This window comes from Entelurus aequoreus, linkage group LG05 (genome assembly GCF_033978785.1).
Source record: "Entelurus aequoreus isolate RoL-2023_Sb linkage group LG05, RoL_Eaeq_v1.1, whole genome shotgun sequence".
NCBI classification, from domain to species: Eukaryota; Metazoa; Chordata; class Actinopteri; order Syngnathiformes; family Syngnathidae; genus Entelurus; species Entelurus aequoreus.
Window position 1 is genome coordinate 31,183,674 of NC_084735.1, and position 19,388 is coordinate 31,203,061.

The 19,388-nt window shown below is 40.4% G+C and overlaps 1 protein-coding gene across 4 annotated transcripts in view; it reads left to right on the forward strand.

Annotated features, from left to right (window-relative positions):
* The window catches only part of sptbn2 (spectrin, beta, non-erythrocytic 2), a 73,063-nt gene that overhangs the window by 10,262 nt on the left and 43,413 nt on the right, over positions 1-19,388 (forward strand). For 2 of the 4 annotated variants that reach the window (XM_062047751.1, XM_062047753.1), the window contains exon 2: positions 5,833-6,020. In XM_062047751.1, the coding sequence (XP_061903735.1) occupies positions 5,864-6,020 (157 nt within the window). In that variant the 5' untranslated portion in view covers positions 5,833-5,863. Of the gene's footprint in view, positions 1-5,832; positions 6,021-10,777; positions 11,341-19,388 lie in introns of those variants that run through there. The other 2 variants (XM_062047752.1, XM_062047754.1) reach the window with 1 other exon arrangement.

Genomic DNA, 19,388 nt, shown 5'->3' on the forward strand with positions numbered 1-19,388 from the left:
GCATCTACATCAACTATATCATTTGCCTGAGAAGCTGTACAGGACAAAAAAAAAAGAAAACAATTTTTTTTATTTGTGGCGGACGTAATTCTTTCGTGGCGGGCCGCCACAAATAAATGAATGTGTGGGAAACACTGGGTCTCGGCTCTGGCAAATGTTTATTCTTCAGAATCAGAATCAGCTTTATTGTCATTACGCAGGGTAACGAGATTGAGGCCATTCCATACAGTGCAATGTGTACATGCAAGAAAAGACTTGGGGTGGTTGTCCTACTGAAATATGAAACTCCTCTTTAGTTTTCTGGAAAATATCCTAACACTGGGACTTTTTTGTTGGTATTTGGAGCTGTAAGAAAAACAACCCTCCAAAAATATAATGCTTCATATGTAAGGTGTTTTACTACTGGTGGCTGTTCTTGCTGAGCTGTTTCTGAAACCATAACTAGTGAATAATCATTATGCTTGACTTGTACATGCAGCTTATTTCTTACTAAAAAATATACCTGGCAGGTTCCTTTGTGGGGATGATGAAGTGTATTAGACCATATTGTAGTCCACTGTTGGACAGTGGCCGCGTAGTTGGCCAATGTACACAGACCATGTCATTTCCTGCGGACAACTGATTGAAGGCCTGATTTACTCTGGTCCTGATTAACACAGTGCATTGACAAACAGACCAGCTGGGCGTAGAAAACCAGCTTGTAGATAGGTGGGGGTTGTGGTGGTGGTGGTGGAGGAGGAGGAAGAGGGAGGGGTGACAAAGAGGGAGACGGAAAGAATGGTGGTGCTGCCCGTCACGCCGCTGGCTCTGCTCTGCTTTCGGATTGCGCTACCCCACAATAGGCTGACACGCGTCTGTCAGGTCAGAGGCTGAGGTTTAGCCCCCGAGGCACCGCCTGATGTCCCACTTCCACTTTGTAGAAGCACCACCCGTAATGTTGTCACTTCCACCATCAAATGTGTGTTTAAATAATAAAACATAACAAAATATGTGTCTAATACATATAATATAGTTGAAATATGGGGTTTGCTGATATATCACAGTCACATTCTGAACATGTCTTTTGTCTTAAATTTGTGGATTAACCCCCAAGCGGATTTAATTTTATGCCCCCTTTTTTTATTGAGCATCTGCCTCTCTGACCATCCGTGCAATTTCTTATCCTTATAATATAAAGGAGCTGCATAGACAAGACCCTGCATTAGCTTCAGGGTGTGCATCTGGTACCTCCTAGAAGTTTTTCATTTTGGAAATATTGTCCTCCAGAGGATACCGCCTGACCACACCTTGGGATTGTTACTATTTGCTGCTATAATACGGCGGCTTGTGTTATTGAGCAGCTCCACATTGTGTGCCAAATCACTCTAGTATACAGTTTCATGGTGAGTGGGTGGATTGACTGTGGCTTTTCCAGGCAGTGTGTCCTTATGGCAATTGTGGTGACAATTGTAGTAGGTCAGCCCGGCTTGTGTGTGTGTTGTGGTTTCATGCCACTGTACTGTATGTGTGAGTGTATGAGCAGTGGCTTTTATCATAGTAGGTCAGGGGATTGTTTGTCTGATCCATTGAGGAGAGATTAACACAGACACTGAGCGAGACCCCTTCATACTTGTAACAAGGACAGGATTGGCCTCTATGTGCCAGATTCCCTTCACCTCATTGCACCCCCAGGCACCCATGATTAGACACTCCCAAAAACACTTTTTAATGAACTTGACCACTCTACTGCATGTCTGGGTTACAGTCAACATTTATTTAGCACTTCCTATCACCTCTAATTATAAGTTGGAATCTTATTTAATAGAGCCGCTGGAGCTTTTAGGAACAATGTTGTTGTGTATTAATGCTGCGCAGTGTTTATTATATATTCCGCCCGCCACAAATACATTTGGACCGCCTCAAATTGATTTATTTATTTTTTAGATTTAGCTTTACAGGGAGGTAACACTTTACATTCCTTGTTTAATATGTAAACCAGGGGTGACTAAAGTGCATCGTGTGTGCTATTCTTTGGTCCTGTAGTACATTGTACATGTAAAAGGACCACAAAAAATTGAAAAATAGAGCACATTTTTCTAGATGAGACAAATACATCTTGATTACAAGTTAAACAAACAATAACAATAAAATGGACTCTCAATCTCCGTTGGCAAATATTGCATTAATTAATATTAAACATTTTGAAGTGCAGTTCTAGTTGAAAAAACTGGGTCAGGTGTTTTTTTTTTTTTTTGCCATCACTTTTTTGCAAAGTTTGTCCGTGTTGATAAGCAAATCTTGCTCATTTGGTCTCAAGATGAAATATTCCCACAACGGTACATTTGGCTTTGTAATGATCTTTTCTCTGCAAAATTATCGAGTTGAATTTCATTTATCATTTGATTACTGACTTATTTATTATCGGCACAGGCCTAGCAAAAAAGTATAATGTAGTGACAGAAAGTACTTGATACTAGGGCTGGGCGATATGGACGAAAAAGTATATCTCGATATATTTTTACTTAAACTCGATTCTCGATATATTTTCCGGTGAAAGTATACATATAAAGATACTAATTTTTGAGCGAGATTCACTGAAATTGAAGTGAATAACAACTATACTGTAAGCAATCATTGGCACTTTTATTAACCCAGTTAGTCAAGATGGGTATTTACAGCACAGAAAAGAAACTGTTCAAGTAGCACAGAATTACATAACATAAATAAAATAGAAAAAAATTCCCTTGTGTCCTTGGGCAAGACACTTTACCCACCTGCCCCCAGTGCCACCCACACTGGTTTAAATGTAACTTAGATATTGGGTTTTCACTATGTAAAGCGCTTTGAGTCACTAGAAAAAAGCGTTGTATAAATAAATATAATTCACTTCTTTCTATGTAAAATAAATAACATAGCTGTGCAAATAATAAATTTTTGCCAGCATTTCTCATGCGAAATATGCCCGGCTTGGCAACTCGAGAACAGTTTTGATTTGGGCTTACATGGTAAACAGCTCAAATGAATGTTTTATCCAGACGCATACATTTGTCCAAATGGGGCCAAGTAGACGCATTGTGGGTTTCCTGGACGTCGTCTACATCGCTAAAAGAAAAATCAAAAAAAGAGAACCCTCTGCCATCTTCCACTAGTTTTTACTATAGAAATCGCTCCTCTCTCCTACGACTCTCTCGTCGTCATTTGGGATGTCTGTTGTGATTTCCCTTCCTGGTTCGATGACCTATCCTATCTTGCCTCTGATTGGCCTAATCTCAACCAATCGTGACTCATCATAGTAAACAACCAACCAATCATGGATGTTCTTATACGTGCAAGCATGTCTTGGAAGGAGGAAGGGTAGGGGTTAGTAGCCCCTGAGAGGGAGCGAGGGAGAACAAGGAACACAACAAATAAGCGGCGTTTGGTCATTTTAACGTGAAATAAATTATATCGATAATACAATATTTTCTTAATTAATATCTTGTTTAAAAATACATTGATATATCTTACAAACTTGAAATATCACCCAGCCCTAGTTGATACTAATAAAAACATCAAGATTTGTATTTCAATATATGTGGCCAGTTATGCTAATTAACTCCCCACCACAAATAGATTGCAGTACTATTGGAAACACTGATGTGTTTAATGGCAGTCATGATATGTTTTTTTATTTCAATGAATAGCGTGGTCAATATAATGTGTTGTGAAAAGTTGGGGGATGTTGATGTGGTGAAGGGGAGGCGGTGTTACGTCTTTACTAATCCCTGCTTTTAGTTCCTATTCACAGCCACTCTTTAATCTCCTGCTAATAAGATTTTCAAGCCTTTGTTGTATTTTTTTTTTAGCCATAATGTTTTCCTTGACTCTGCAATATTGAAGTTTACTTTAGCCATCACATTTGCATCTACTGCATTGTTATCATTCATTCAAAACTGGGCTATCATTGTCCATTTAAAAGCTGTATTGTTGTTTGAATTACAATAGCTAAAAATAAAGTTGTTGAGCGGATGGTTTTATTTTTCGACCCCTACCCGCTTGTCGTTAGAAAAATGCAATCGAATGTATTCTTTCTTTGGCTTCACTCTTTAAAAGTGCATAGTTATGCCATTCTTTTTGTGTATCTTGCAAAAACTGAACCAGACCGATTACACTTGATTGATGGTTAATAGGTATCATGAGTGCAGTATTTGTCTTGGAATAATAAAATGAAGCTGAAAAACATTAAGTATGAGTATGTCCTCCTGAGAGCCTGCCCTGTCCTCTGCACTAAAGGTTTGTGTTTTGCATAACAGGAAAAGTGTAACTCGAACAAAGGAAATAAACCAAAAATACATGTCCATTATAGAGGACGCTAGTTCTCAGGAGGATATACAATCAAAGGGCAGTCACATCGCTCCTGAATCATTTTTATGCCATCCTCAGTATTTGCATGTACTGCAGACACAACAAAGAAGTAGTAGTAAAGTACATAAGTGGGGTTTAATCTTTTGGAGAGTTCCCATTGAGCATTTATGCACTAAGATTGGATTAAATATTCTTTGTTTGTCCTGCTATTAGGGGTGTAACGGTACGTGTATTTGTATTGAACCGTTTCGGTACGGGGGTTTCGGTTCGGTTCGGAGGTGTACTGAACGAGTTTCCACATGGACATATTAAGTAGCGTACCGCACGTTATGTAAACAATACACACCGAGGCACAACACACGGCATGCTAGCAGTGACCGGGCTACGATAGACTGACCATACGTCCTCTTTTCACCGGACATGTCCTCTTTTGCGGGGCTGTCCGGGCGGAGTTTCTTAAATGCCTCAAATCTCCGGCATTTTGAGTTAGGGTTGCGTGTATTTTCAATGTACGTTCAGGGTTAAGAAGGGGTTAAAAACAAAACAAATTGTGTGCGCAGCAGCATTCGTGAGGGAGGGGCAGAGACAGAGAGAGCGAGAGAGTTTTGATAAACGCGCATGCGTCGCCAGGCTCTGCTTTCTATCCATAGATTTATCAGATTAAATTTTTTATTATCTTTAGCAGGGGTGTCAAAAGTGGGCCCCAGAGGCCATTTGCGGCCTACAGCTAATGTTTTAAAGGCCCACGGCACATTCTAAAAATACTATTAAAATAAACAAAAACATAACAAAAGTGAAATAAAAAAGCTTAAAGTTTAATGTAATTTAGAAAAAGTTGCAATGTTGACTAATAAAACAAAGCTGTTTTTTTTCTTTCTAACTGTCATTGCCCAAAACATAACATTGAATCAAAATCAATGTTATTATGAATTATTGGCCTATCCAAGGTTCCGATTACTTCACATTAAATATTTCACTAAGAAAAATATTTTTGGTGGAAGATTTAGCAAATTTGGTAAATTAATAACCCAAAAATGTATATTTTGTTGTTTTCTTACTGTACCGAAAATGAACTGAACTGTGACCTCTAAACCGAGGTACGTATCGAACCAAAACTTTTGTGTACCGTTACACCCCTACCTGCTATACATTGATTTTTGACGATACTATACCCTTGCAAACACATTTTGCACTTACTGGTAATGTGTGTTAGGGATCCAGTGGATATTTGTAACTCTGACCTAATAAATAGTCCACAATTGAATTTCCACTGCAGAGGATACTGGTTCACAGCGGGATATGCTCTTTTGGGTTTACTGACATCTGCATCCAAAAGCAAATGCCTAATACCTAATTACATAACACTGCTAGCTAGTTGTGCAGTGACAGCTAATGTAATGCAGAATATAAAGCTAGAGTGGAGCTGTCATCTCTAGCTCCTCTCCACCATCCTCCCCAGTGTGCACTGACTTAGGTGTGTGTGCGCCTTTGTGTGTTTTTTGACTTTAGGTTGGATGAGTTTTAATTTTGCCTGGACACCATGAGCACCATCTCGCCAACAGACTTTGACAGCTTGGAGATCCAGCAGCAGTACAATGACATCAACAACCGCTGGGACCTGGCAGCAGAAACCGATTGGGACAACGAAAACAGTTCCGCACGCCTCTTCGAGCGCTCGCGCATCAAGGCTCTTGCAGGTATGGTTTAATGTATTGAATTCGCATTCAAGCAGTTGCATTACAGTATTGTGCAAAAATGACTCTCAATCAATCAATCAATGTTTATTTATATAGCCCTAAATCACAAAAGTCTCAAAGGGCTGCACACAGAGGTTTTTTTCTATATTCATGGAAACCCTGTCCTGGTCACATCCTTGAAATAGCGTACAATCTATCATTAATTATTAACTAATGTTCTCTGATGGGGCTGCTGATTAGGTGGCCTTTTTTTCAACCACATTTGCTTTCGCTCTGATGAACAATCATGGTTGCATGTGATATAACCTATCACAAAATGTGCTCTGTGTCACTAGGTTAAAATGCTCCCGCCACCACTCACACCTTTACCATGGGGTGTCCACTTGTGATTGGATCACTCAGGGTGCATGTGAAGTCTGTGCAGACTTGAAATTCTGTTTAGTTTTTTTGTGTGTGACATTTTACAACTTTAGTAGTACAGCTGCTGTCTAAAAGCTAAAAAAAAAAATGTATGTAAGAATGGAGGGCATTTCTGATAAGTGGCGGTGCTTTAGTAACATTTGGGTTTAAATAGACACTGGAGCAAAGTGTCTATTTACGGCTTTAATATGTGATTAAGGAACATTTTGAAAACATTGTAGTCGACATAATCCAACTCTTGTACTTCGGTATAGGTACCAAATTCGGCAGACTTTACACCGGCTCAAACAATTGGCAGGCAAACAACCTCTTAGCAGCACTCAGAGCGGACTCAGTCAGCCTGACTCTAAGTAATGTTGCAATTTTCAATACCAACAAAGCAAGTATGCCTGATAGAAAACACTTTAAGGTACAGTAAGGCTCCACTTTTCAAAATGCGCTAGCTCCATGCTTTTTTACATTAGATTTGCAATAGATATGCTACTGATTAGCAGTAGCGATTTTACATGGCGTTTTTTCAAGAACTCTAAATTAGGTAATGACAACTACAATGAACATGCATGTTACAATCAAACAGCTGGTGTGTAATAAGTACAATACTTACAGTAAAAAAACTTTTTAGGGCTCGAGAATAGACTAGATTCAGCTTAATTGCTTAAAACTACTCTGACTAGACAACACACTGTAGCTGATACACTAACGTTTTGAAATTTTGGACACCCCTGAATTACGTGTTCTTGTTGACAAGCTTTCAGCGACTGTAATTTGGCACCACAATAAATAAGCAAATGTTGGAATTTTGAAATGTTAAAACTGTGCTGAAAGGAGGCTGGGGGGATCAAAGACTAATAGTAATCTGAACAAATCTAATTAGGCTGTGCAATTTGAGGGACTGATGTAATTCCTTGTAGCCCAAGAGATGCAATTTTATCATTATAGGACACGCCAGAAAAAGATCCAAAAGGAGGGCAAAGTCAGGGTGCTGTGCTGTCAATACACCACAGTGAAAAAAATGGTGTGCCATCACTTTTTTCTATTTTCACTGAGGCGAAGTGATTAAAAAACACTTATACATGCATGTACATGTGCTCTATGGATCTTCTAACGCGAGTGATTGCAAGTGCATCTCACTTTGCTGCTTATTCCATTGAAAGCTTTAACTAAGCTGGCTCAAATTGAAATCTGTGTTGTTCTCTTGGGCCTGTTTAGTGTGTGATTTTTTTTTAACTGCCTTGTTTACCTCTCTGTGAAAATAGACTTGATCTTGTACTGTCTAGTCATAACAAGTTACAGTATTGCAGAGAACCCAGCAGAGGGGAGCAGCAAGCAAGAACGCGCACAGCAGCATGTGTTACAAAAAAGTGACTGCAGGTGTTCTAGTTAATAATGCTCATATACACATACGGTACAAGGAGATTTTTTTCCTTATATCCCATGTGCTGCATAACCATCTGTTTTGACGCCAAGTTGCGATATCATAGATGGCACATACTGCGATTCCGCTAAGTCAGAGGGCTGTTCCACTCATGCTTTTTGTCACTTGCTTAAATACCACCCAAAAAGTGTGCAGTCCAACGTGAATACTTGTAATACCATGTCTGTTAGACAAGTACAGGCTTGATGTCCACATTCTTTGACATACTGTGGTAACTGTCTCCCCCTTGGGCAAGGTCCCGCCCACCTTTTTACAACTTACAAGACCTGCATCTTGTATGCACGCTGCTGCTTTGTCCCTCATTCACACTCCCTGTGTTTTGTTCAGGTTCTTGTACAGAAGTAAATAAATGATAAATGGGTTATACTTGTATAGCGCTTTTCTACCTTCAAGGTACTCAAAGCGCTTTGACAGTATTTCCACATTCACCCATTCACACACACATTCACACACTGATGGCAGGAGCTGCCATGCAAGGCGCTAACCAGCAGCCATCAGGGGCAAAGGGTGAAGTGTCTTGCCCAAGGACACAACAGACGTAACTAGGATGGTAGAAGGCGGGGATTGAACCCCAGTAACCAGCAACCCTCCTGATTGCTGACACAGCCACTCTACCAACTTTGCCATGCTGTCCCTTTTATCTTAGTTGTACCTTTGTAGTTGACGTAGAAGTCAAACTGAGTGATTATGAAGTCTCCTGAGAAATCAACTGTACTTTCTTCTGGGGAATCCACTCAGTGTGTTTCTATTGTTGGCTCTCACTCAGCTCTTTTAAAGCAGCAGTGTTTTACAGTAGGGAAGATTGACATCTTAATGTATTCTTTCATTCTGCCCTTGCAGCCAGATATCACTTGTCTCCTGCTCCTATCACTTTCAGAAGATGGAAAATGGTCGAAAAATACTTTATTTACAAGAATACTTTACTTTATTCAAGTATTCAAAATGAAGGGAATCTGTGTTTAATTTTAGTGTTTGTAAAGTATTTTTAGTCTTTAAGCCACAACTTTTGTTAAACGTCTTCCTGTTACTTGACTATAAGGAATCTGCGCCACACTGTGTATAGAGACACATAATGAGCTATTAGCCGCTTGCTAGCCGAGGGACTAAAAATAAATAGTGTCATCCAGTGGGTATCGACATTTTTGATTGGCATTAAAAGCCATTAATCGGCAATGGCAATCACATACTATTTCACAAAATTTTTACTGATACTGATCAGTGGCCAAACGACTGGCACGTCCGTACTAAGCGAGTAATCACAGCCCTCTATTTGCTCTTTGTCAAAACAGCGACAAGCGACAAATCTACTGGAGGCTTTTAAAGGCTGAAATGAAACCACATATTGCTCTTCTCAAAGAGCACTGGGTGCTGCTGTGGGCACCTCCTCAATCTAAAATAACTTTCAGATTTCTCCGTCTTGTTACGTAAAAAAAACAAAAAAATTAAGCGACCAATATATATATTTTTTTCATGTTTTTTTACTCACTTTGTGCAAATGCGTTATGGCAAATTATACAAATTTGACAATTACATCCCAAATAGATTGCAGTCTAGTGGGAAACAACTATGTAGTTCCATGTTGTTCAGTGAACAGGTTTCTCCCAGGTTTTCGTGCTTTGACACACTGCTTCCCTCCTCTCCACCAGAAGCAAGCATGTTCTCTTTGGATCTCATTAAGCGGACCCCCACCCGGCCCCTGACCATCGCCACCGTAAACACATAGACTCAAAAGGCCCAGGGCAGTTCATTTTGTAATGAGACTAAACCAGATGTTCCTTGCTCATCAGGATATATATTTTAAAAAAGCAAACAGTCCCTTTTAACTCTCTCCCCCCCATCCAGAGCAAAGGCCACCAGATGAAGAAAGGCCGTGACCTTAAGTCCTTGCACCCTTTATGGATTTGCGTAATGTTTTGCACGTGTATACATATAACAGTGTGAATGCTTCATGCTAATTTTTTTTTTCCGCTAATTCCGCAGTCATATACCTTAGTCATATAACTTGGTATGTGACACATGCTAACGTTAGCATGCTAAAGTTAGTATGTTAAATTTTTTTTAGATAATTTTGCAACCGTATACCCCAGAGTCACACAACTTCCTACTTGACATATGTTAATTGTTAGCATGCTAACTTTTTAGTCATTTTTGCAGAAGAACACCTTTGACTCATTAAACTTGGTACCTCACTCATGCTAACTGTTAGCATGCCAAAGTTAGTATTTCAGTTCGACTCATGTGTGTCGCTGGCTTGCGCGTTTCAGCCGTGGCATTCACATGCAATTCCTACCGTAATTGCACAGATTCTAGTTCACATATCTTGTGCGCTGCATGATTAATGAATGATACTATTTCTATATTTGGCCTTATTAATAAAGAGGCTATCAAATGTGTTAATAAAGTTTGATCTGTAATTATTGTAGTACAATAGCACCCTTCTCTTAGCTCCATCCTGAAAGAGAGCCATCATTTTCCAACAGGACAGGATAGTGCTTGTTGTGTTGCTGCTTAACAAGTGCTCTCTCATCTCAAGTGTTTTATCATACTGGTGACCCATTGAACCAAAAAAAGGAAGAATAAACGTAGTCTAAGAGAATAATAATAGAGGAAGGAGGAAATGAAGCACACAGTGAGGCACCGGTTAAGAACACAATTTCGTGGTTGTGCCTTCTTAGTAGGCCACACACCCTTTTTCTTTCATGGATTTAATGTGAGTAATCTGCCTCCAGTTACTTGGCGCAAACTGCAAAGCACTCCTAATGGTTTAGTCCAGCTCTACTCCTCCCCCTTGGCCGGACACTATTCTTTCATAGCTCCTCCCTCAGAAGCACACCTTATGCAAATGAACGAGGAGGGCACAGCAGGCTTTGTTTACACAGCAATCCGACCACAGCCTGTTAGCCTTCGCTGCTGTGTTCTTCTTCAGTAAATGTGAAGGGAGAGCGTTTGTTGGGAGGAATATTGAGCTAGAAGATTGCAACCTTTTTTTAACCACTACTAGTGTGGTGAAATAGTTCACACAAGGTAAAACAGAGAACATATTGTTCTTCACTTTTGTTTGATTTTTTAAAAAAAAGTAAATATCTCCCTCCCTTGCGTTTTCATTGGACAAAGCAGAGGATTTGAACTTCTTCACGCTCATCTCGTACCTTACTGATTCATCACATTGTGGGGATTTAGAGGAATTTGTGAACCGAGGCGTTCTGGATATACAAAAGGTTGATCTTCTTTAAAGCCCTTGAAAGGATTTGATGCAGTCTTAAGTGGGCAGGTTCCCTTTGCTGGGCTAGGCTGGGGAACCCACGTTTATACTGTATCTGAGAGAAATATCTTGGAGAGAAACCCAACAGCAAAGGGCCATGGAATGGGACCACAGAGAGAGGGAGCCCTGCTTGTCTCCTGCAGCATTTGTCAATCAGGTGCAATATTCCAACATCCTGGAAGGAAGATTCAAACAATTGCAAGGTAAAATCTGTTACAACTTCCTACTGTAACTTGCAGAAAAAAAACTTGATTTGTTCTGGCCACCATAAACATACATTAGGTATCAGCTGTGTCTCTAACGCAGGTAGCATGAGGCACCTGATTACCAGGCCACCTGTCCTTTTAAGAGCTTGTTACAATGCATGGCTCTGTCTCTGGCCTATATGTGCCCTGAACACACTGCTCACTCCTTACACCAACCTGAATTCATTTTTGGTTTGCTATTAACTTTAATGAGATCAGTGAAGTGTTTCCTATGGGAAGGTTTTGGTTTGAACATGTGTACCGATTAGCATTCTTGTATTGTTGCGTGGATGGTTCTTTTAAGCTGTACACACCTTAGTTTAGGGCCACAAGTTAGTATTCAAGTCGTGGTGGCATTATAACTATTTTGTTAGTCAGTGGTGTGCATAAGTATCTTAGTGTTTGCAAGCTTCCAGACCCTCATTCACTCTTCAGTTGGTCTCTTAAAAGGAGAACCCCTATTTAGGGGTGAATATAGTCATGATGAAAGTTTGACATTACTCTATAAAGTTGGAAATACATTGATAGGATTTGTGCATGTATTTATTCAAGTGGAATATTGTGTCTACAAGTCTGTAAATGTTAAGAACATGGTGTACATGTGTGCGTACAGGACAGAACTGCAAATATATACTTAAACTCACATGCATCAAGCCTTAGTAGTAGTTCCTCGTATTTCCAGTTTGACTGCACTTGAGACTCATTCTTTGTGTCACTCTTTCATCCTCGCGTTAAGTCATGATGTGGGCAGAATTTGCTCATGTACGTACATAGTTTAGTGTCTGAGCCTCAACATATCACACAAATAGAATAATTCCTAATGTCGTTTTGCATGCGGAGGTTCCCATTGTTTCCAGCTGCTCAGTATTGCCCTGATTACGATTTCTTTTTTTTATCTAAATAATGTGTTGCTTCAATGCAGAATAACCAATATTGTTGGTGTATAAATGCAACTCAATTTTGTGTTGTGCTTTGGATTGGAACAGGAGGTGAACAAATCTATTGGAAATTTTTATAAAACGGAAAGGGGCTAAGACTAAATAATCTCTGCTTCTTCATACTCCTTTCATTTGTTGGAATGTAGAATTGTAAACATGCGACGTAAACATTGTAAATATATAGAATAGAATAGAATCCTGTCATTGTCAACATTGTCACCAATATTCACTGTGAAAAACTGTTAGAGCAGCTCCCGTTACCTCAAGCAGCGTCTGAGAGAACAAACAGCAGTGTAACAACTGTAAATAAAAACAATATAAAAATGTTAAGTATTTTCAAATTTGTTCATTGTAGTGCAAACAAAAACAAACAACAATTGCAAAACTACAACTGGTAATAAAAGTGTTAAAACGTAAATCAGGTCATGATGAAATGGCTATCATGCATATTCTTACCAAGTGGTGTAAGTCTATATATTGTAGATTTTTATTAGTTTGTGTAGCATCCTTTGGTAAAACTGTTACAAAAAGGAAATCACACCCATCTCTGCAGAAAACAACAATCATTTCTCAGGCCAAAGCCCATAAAGTATGAGCTCACTAGGTGGGAACATAAGTATCTAGGATAACGCAAGTAACTCATTAACCGCAGTTAAAGTAGATAACCGTCAGGAAGTGTGAGCCCCATAGTAAAATTAAAGTCTGTGGAAAAATATTGTTTGTGCTCGCACTCACTGTTTATTTTAACCTGGAAATCATTCAAATAAGAAACTGATTTGCTATTTGGTTATTAATTTTTCACAGTATGCACATATTTTTAGTTGGTTGTATAATCAATGCAGAAGTGCAAAATCACCACATGGAAGATTTGTTTTTCAATGCAATTCGAATCCAATTTTGTACTAGCTCCCTTTATCCTCTCAGCTAACGTCTGTGGACTTTTGGACTCTCACAGCAGTGCCTAATTCTTACTCACCACAGTGACATTTAGATCTTGATTATGTATTGGGAGAGACTATCAACCGCTAAAAATTGACTTATACAGCACGTTTCACTCTTTATCATTTTGTAGTCCTGATTTTTCCTAGTGTCAAGTACAATATTATGAGCTGTTTTTAAGCTTCTCATCGTATACATTTTGTGTAGATACATGGAAGGTCAAGTTTCATACCCACGGTGTTGAAACTTCATATATTGGAAGCTCTTACTCAAGAGTCCTGCAGGCTGTATCTCTAGTGTCAGGTTACCTCTGTGAGGGTTCAACGCACACAGGCACACAAATAAAAAAAAAAACTATTTTTGTTTGTACAGTTAGACTAACATTGACAGTTTGTTCTTGGAAGTGTGTCACAAGAAAGTGTCCATTTTGGAGATTGTGGGACAATTGCAATGTTGGCGTTCCACCCCCCGTTTTCTGTCCAGATGTTATGGCTAAGAGGTGCCTGTTTCTGTCTCCTTTCCTATGGGATTAGCCTTGGCAAGTCCCTTCCTCCCCTAACTTCCCCATTATCAACTGCAGCTGCAGATGGCACAGAGGGGTGCATTAATACCTTCACTGTCCCCTCCCACCCAAAAAAGAAAAAAAACAAGTTGTTGGTTTTTGCTACACGTGTGACCTGCAACGGTTAAAAGTGCGGGGGAAAAAACACACATACCTCATGTTGCAAGGAGACAGTTTTACCACAACTTTACTTTCAAAGTCAAAAGCTGAGTGTATGCACTTCCGCTTTCACAGGTTGGGCAGCATGAAGACATGTGCATCTTCAAGTACAATTCTGCACAAGTCGCCATTATCTTTGTTGTATGTTTTCAGTCATTTGACATTACAACAGACACCATTAGCAGGTTTGTGCAAAAAATAAAGGAAAGGAAGAACAAGGATCTTGATATTTTTATGGTTTGAGTCACTATGGCATCTGTCCACTCCCTGAATCATAATGGAATACTAAATCCTCCATGAACTAGGAAGTCGGCTTCTAACTATTTAAAAGTTAGATACTGTATTTATAGTTTGTTACTTTTTTGGTAAATGGGTTATACTTGTATAGCGCTTTTCTACCTTTTTAAGGAACTCAAAGCGCTTTGACACTATTTCCACATTCACCCATTCACACACACATTCACACACTGATGGCAGGAGCTGCCATGCAAGCCGCTAACCAGGACCCTTCAGGAGCAAGGGTGAAGTGTCTTGCTCAAGGACACAACGGACGTGACTAGGATGGTAGAAGGTGGGGATTGAACCAGGAACCCTCAGGTTGCTGGCACAGCCACTTTCCCAACTGCGCCATGCGCGGAGTTTTGTTGCTTTGACAGAGGTCTACCCTCTACTTGGTGACAATGTAGTTATTATATATTGTTATAAAATTGCAGAAAAAAAATCTAACTGTTGCTACACACTTTTGAACAGTAGGCACATGTGTAAATATGCAACACACTAGCTTGGGGTGTTTATAGTGTGGCCCAATGAGCCTCCTCACATACAGCTAAAGCCTCTCTTTCTCCCCGACAATATTTTAAGTTTTCTGTCTCTGACTCTGTTTAATGTCTCATCGTAGAAATTAAAAGAAAAATAATTTTGCCTTTAAATATAACATAATATTTTGAAAATAAAATATTTTTCTTTATTTTTGTCAAGCTTCTGTGCTTTGAAGTCTTCTGGTGACTTCCAGAGGAAGCATTCTTCATACTTTGAAAACCTTGGGATTAATTTATTTGAATTAGGGTAATAATTTAAATTTAAACGCCGTCAGAACCACTACAGAAATGTCTGATTACCGTCCACTGACATAAAAAATGTAAGGTTTTCTGTTGAGGAAAAGGTCCTGAACAACAAATATTCCCATTCCCACCCCAAGCTCAAGCTCACCCCTCCCTCGAGTGTGTCAATGAGGAAAAGTACATCACATTTCACCAAACAAAATAAACCATACACCACTAAAATGTTTGTTAGATAATATTAATTTCCCAGAAGTGCCCCAAAGTCATGCACGATTAGCAAAGCAATGCTAAAGAGTTAAGTATCTGTTTGAAGTACTAGAAGCCACGGCAACCGCGCATCCACCTTTGCTGTTTTCCTGGCGTCAATTTCTGCATTCCAGAACTTCACAGGCCAGGATTATTCCACTCAAAAAAGGGAGAAAAGTGAAGAAATAATCCGTACACTGGCTCTAAAGCAATAATAGCATTGGCTGAGAGGTCCCCATCGCACCCCCTTTGCATTGCACCATTGCACACCTTGCTTAAATAATCGCCCACCAAACATGCAATTTAGATCTGTGTGGCCATTACGAGGTGACGGCGTATTAACTTCCTTGCACCTTGCACTGCAAACCTAGTTGACTTGCTTAAAGGGGACCTATGACAATTGTTGTCTTTTCTGACTTATAAATTAGGTGTAAAAAAAATAGGTGTACCAGAGAGGATGCTACGCCGGATAGTCGAACCTCGGATTCAGGATGAGCAGTGTGATTTTCTTCGTGGCCGTGGAACTGTGGACCAACTCTATGCTCTCGGCAGGATCCTTGAGTGTGCAAGGGAGTTTGCCCAACTAGTCTACATATGTTTTGTGGACTTTGAGCATGTACCTTGGGAAGTCCTGTAGAGCAGGGGTCTCAAACACGCGGCCCGCGGGCCAATTGCGGCCCGCGAGACATTATTTTGCGGCCCCCACCTTACTATGAAAGTTTAATGGTAGTGCGGCCCGCGAGTTTTAAATGAATGGCACTTGACAGCGTTGTGTGCGGCGCTGAAGGAATCTACCAATCATGGTGTGGTATAAACTGCCTTTAGTGTCCTCTAGAACCTGTCACCGCACTGTCTTTTTCTCCATACAAACAGCGTGCCGGCCCAGACACATGTTGTATGAGGCTTCTGCAGGCATACACAAGTGATTGCAAGACATACTTGAGGAACAGCCATACATGTCACACTGAGGGTGGTCGTATCAACAACTTTAACACTGTTACAAATATGCGCCACACTGTGAACCCACACCAAACAAGAATGACAACCACATTTCGGGAGAAAATCCGCACCTAAACACAACATAAACACAACAGAACAAATACCCAAAATCCTTTGCAGCCCTAACTCTTCCGGGCTACAAAAACACCCCAGTAACTTTACTAGCTCCTGTAATTTCAATAAACCCAAATTAATAAATAATATGTTAGTGTGTTCTAAGTAATCTACTTTATGAATAATCCTTATAGCTCTTTTCTGTAGTTGATACAGAGAAAGTTGCGGTGCACAAGGAATACAATTTGAAACGTCATTATACAACTAGACATGCTGAGGAGTATGCAAAATACCAGGGAGATGAGAGAGTGAACCTGGTTGCAAATTTTAAATTCAGTCTACTGAGGCAACAAGATTTCGTCAAGAAAGCAAGCGAAAACAGCGATGCAGCAGTCAAAGCTAGCTACATGGTGAGTGAGATGGTTGCTAGGGCGGGAAAGCCATTCAAAGAAGGTGAATTCATTAAAAAGTGCATGTTAGATTTTTTTTAAGAAATCTTTTCTTGCGGCCCAGCCTCACCCAGTTTCTGCATCCAGTGGCCCCCAGGTAAATTGAGTTTGAGACCCCTGCTGTAGAGAGTGCTCAGAGAGTATTGGGTATCGAACAGCGTAATTATGGCGGTTCGCTCCCTGTATGATCAGTGTCAGAGCTTGATCCACATTGCCGGCAGTAAGTTGGACCCGTTTTCAGTGAGGGTTGGACTCCGCCCGGGCTGCCCTTTGTCACCAATTCTGTTTACAATTTTTATGGACAGTATTTCTAGGCGCATTCAGGGCGTTAAGGGGATCCGGTTTGGTGGCTGCAGGATGAGGTCTCTGCTTTTTGTGGATGATGTGGTCCTGCTGGCTTCATCTGACCAGGATCGGTTCACAGCTAAGTGTGAAGTGACCCGGATGAAAATCAACACTTCCAAGTCGGAGTCCGTGGTACTCACCCGGAAAACGGTGGAGTGCCATCTCCGGGTTGTGGAGGAGATCCTGCCCCAAGTGGAGGAGCTCAAGTACCTCAGGTTCTTGTTCACGAGTGAGGGAAGAGTGGATCGTGAGATCGTCAGGCGGATCGGTGCGGCGTCTGCCGTAATGCGGACCCGGTATCGGTCTGTCGTGGTGAAGAACAAGCTAAGCCAGAAGGCATAGTTCTCAATTTACCGGTCGATCTACACCCCTATCCTCACCTATGGTCATGAGCTTTGGGTTATGACCGAAAGGACAAGATCACGGGTAGAAGCTGCCGAAATGAGTTTCCTCCGTTGGGTGGCGGGACTCTCCCTAAGAGATAGGGTGAGAAGCTCTGTCATTCAGTAGGATCTTGGAGTAAATCCACATTGAGAGGTGCCAGATGAGGTGGTTTGGGCATCTGGTCACAATGCCCCCCGAACGCCTCTAAATGGGGAGGTGTTTAGGGTGTGTCCGACCGGTTGGAAACCACGGGGAAGACCCAGGACACAGTGGAGAGACTATGACTCCCAGCTGACCTGGGAACGCCTCTGGATTCCCAGAGAAGAGATGGACGAAGTAGCTGGGGAGAGGAAAGTCTGGGCTTCTCTGCTTAGGCTGCGGCCCGACTTTGGATAAGTGGAAGAAGATGGATGGAAGGACTTATAAATTAAGGTAAAATGTGAAAATAATGCCAAAGTGTCAAATCATAAGGTTAATGCATTTGGTCGTGAGCTTGCACGTAGTTTTGGATGCCTCTGACCGCTCTGTTTGCAGTCTTTTTTAACAGTGGATACAGTGTGATGTCACAGTCTGGTGGAAGTACTTATTTAAACATTTAGTATAAGCTAGTATAAGCTAAGAGCACCATTTTGACATTAGTACTTGGTTTGACGGACCACAAGAGAAGGTGAGATAAAGTATTTATAATCCTCTAATTGTGGGATGCGCACATCACCGAAATGCAGTGAGATAATAAAAAAAAAAAAGCAGCTTCTTTTTACCAAGCTGTATCAATCCGAGAGTGGGTAAGTGTACCTAATGGTGTGAATATACTGTATATTCTCTTTATGAAGTTTATTTTCGAGTGTGTCTGGAAAAAAAATAGCGGTGATGTTCGTCTTCAAGATTTACTGTATATTTTCGAAATATAAATTCTGATACCTTAGGAGAGGGTGGAGCATGGAGGGTTTCAATTCAGCTTGCAGACATACGCAAAAAGTAGGTTAAAAATGTGACTGTGGCGAAAGATTTACACAAGATTTTCACCAAATTATATCCAGTACATATTATCTTGGCCACAATGAAGTGTGTTAAATTGAGATTAAAATAATCATAGGGCTCTTTTAAGGCTTAAAAAACAGGTGTTGAGAAAATACTTCCCTGCTGTGAGATGTTCCACAATGTTGTTGGTTTTACCCATTCTTGTGGTAATAAAAATGGATGGATGGATTGTTTTCATTGAAACCAAATTACATAGAGTACCAATAAATATCAAAATCGGTACCAATAAAAGATCTCACTCACTCTTGAAGTGTCATTTTTACTTTGCATCATAAAATGTAGGGCTGTTTGTATGCTTTGTGCATACAATAGCGTGTATCTGGTTTTCATCAAATAACTGAAACTTGAGCTGAAATGTAAGACAAAAATTAGACTCCCACTCTGTGTCTTTTGGCACAGTACCATAATCTTATGAGGGAATGTCCAATAGAAGGTCATTGAACAGTGTAAAATAGACATTTGTTTACCCATTCTTTCCGAGAACATGGCGACCAGAAACAATCAATATTCAAGCTGAGGGTGAAACCACAATTTAGAAGGGCATTATGTCACGGTACTACAAGAACCAGGAATGATGCTGGAGAAAAATCATGACTAGTTCAGTTAGTATCTTTTGTGATATCTTATCAGAGTTGTCCAGCATGCTTAACGGTATCAGGTAGATAGACAAAAGAGTACAAACTCGGCAGTGTGCATTTTCTCCACTTTCACGTCATGTGAAATGCTCACTATGGTGAGCTATTTACAGATGGAGTCACTTCTTGCCCTCAGTGACGACACTGGAACCCAAAGTTCAGTATCCTGCCTTACAGCAGAGTCATGTGGTGAT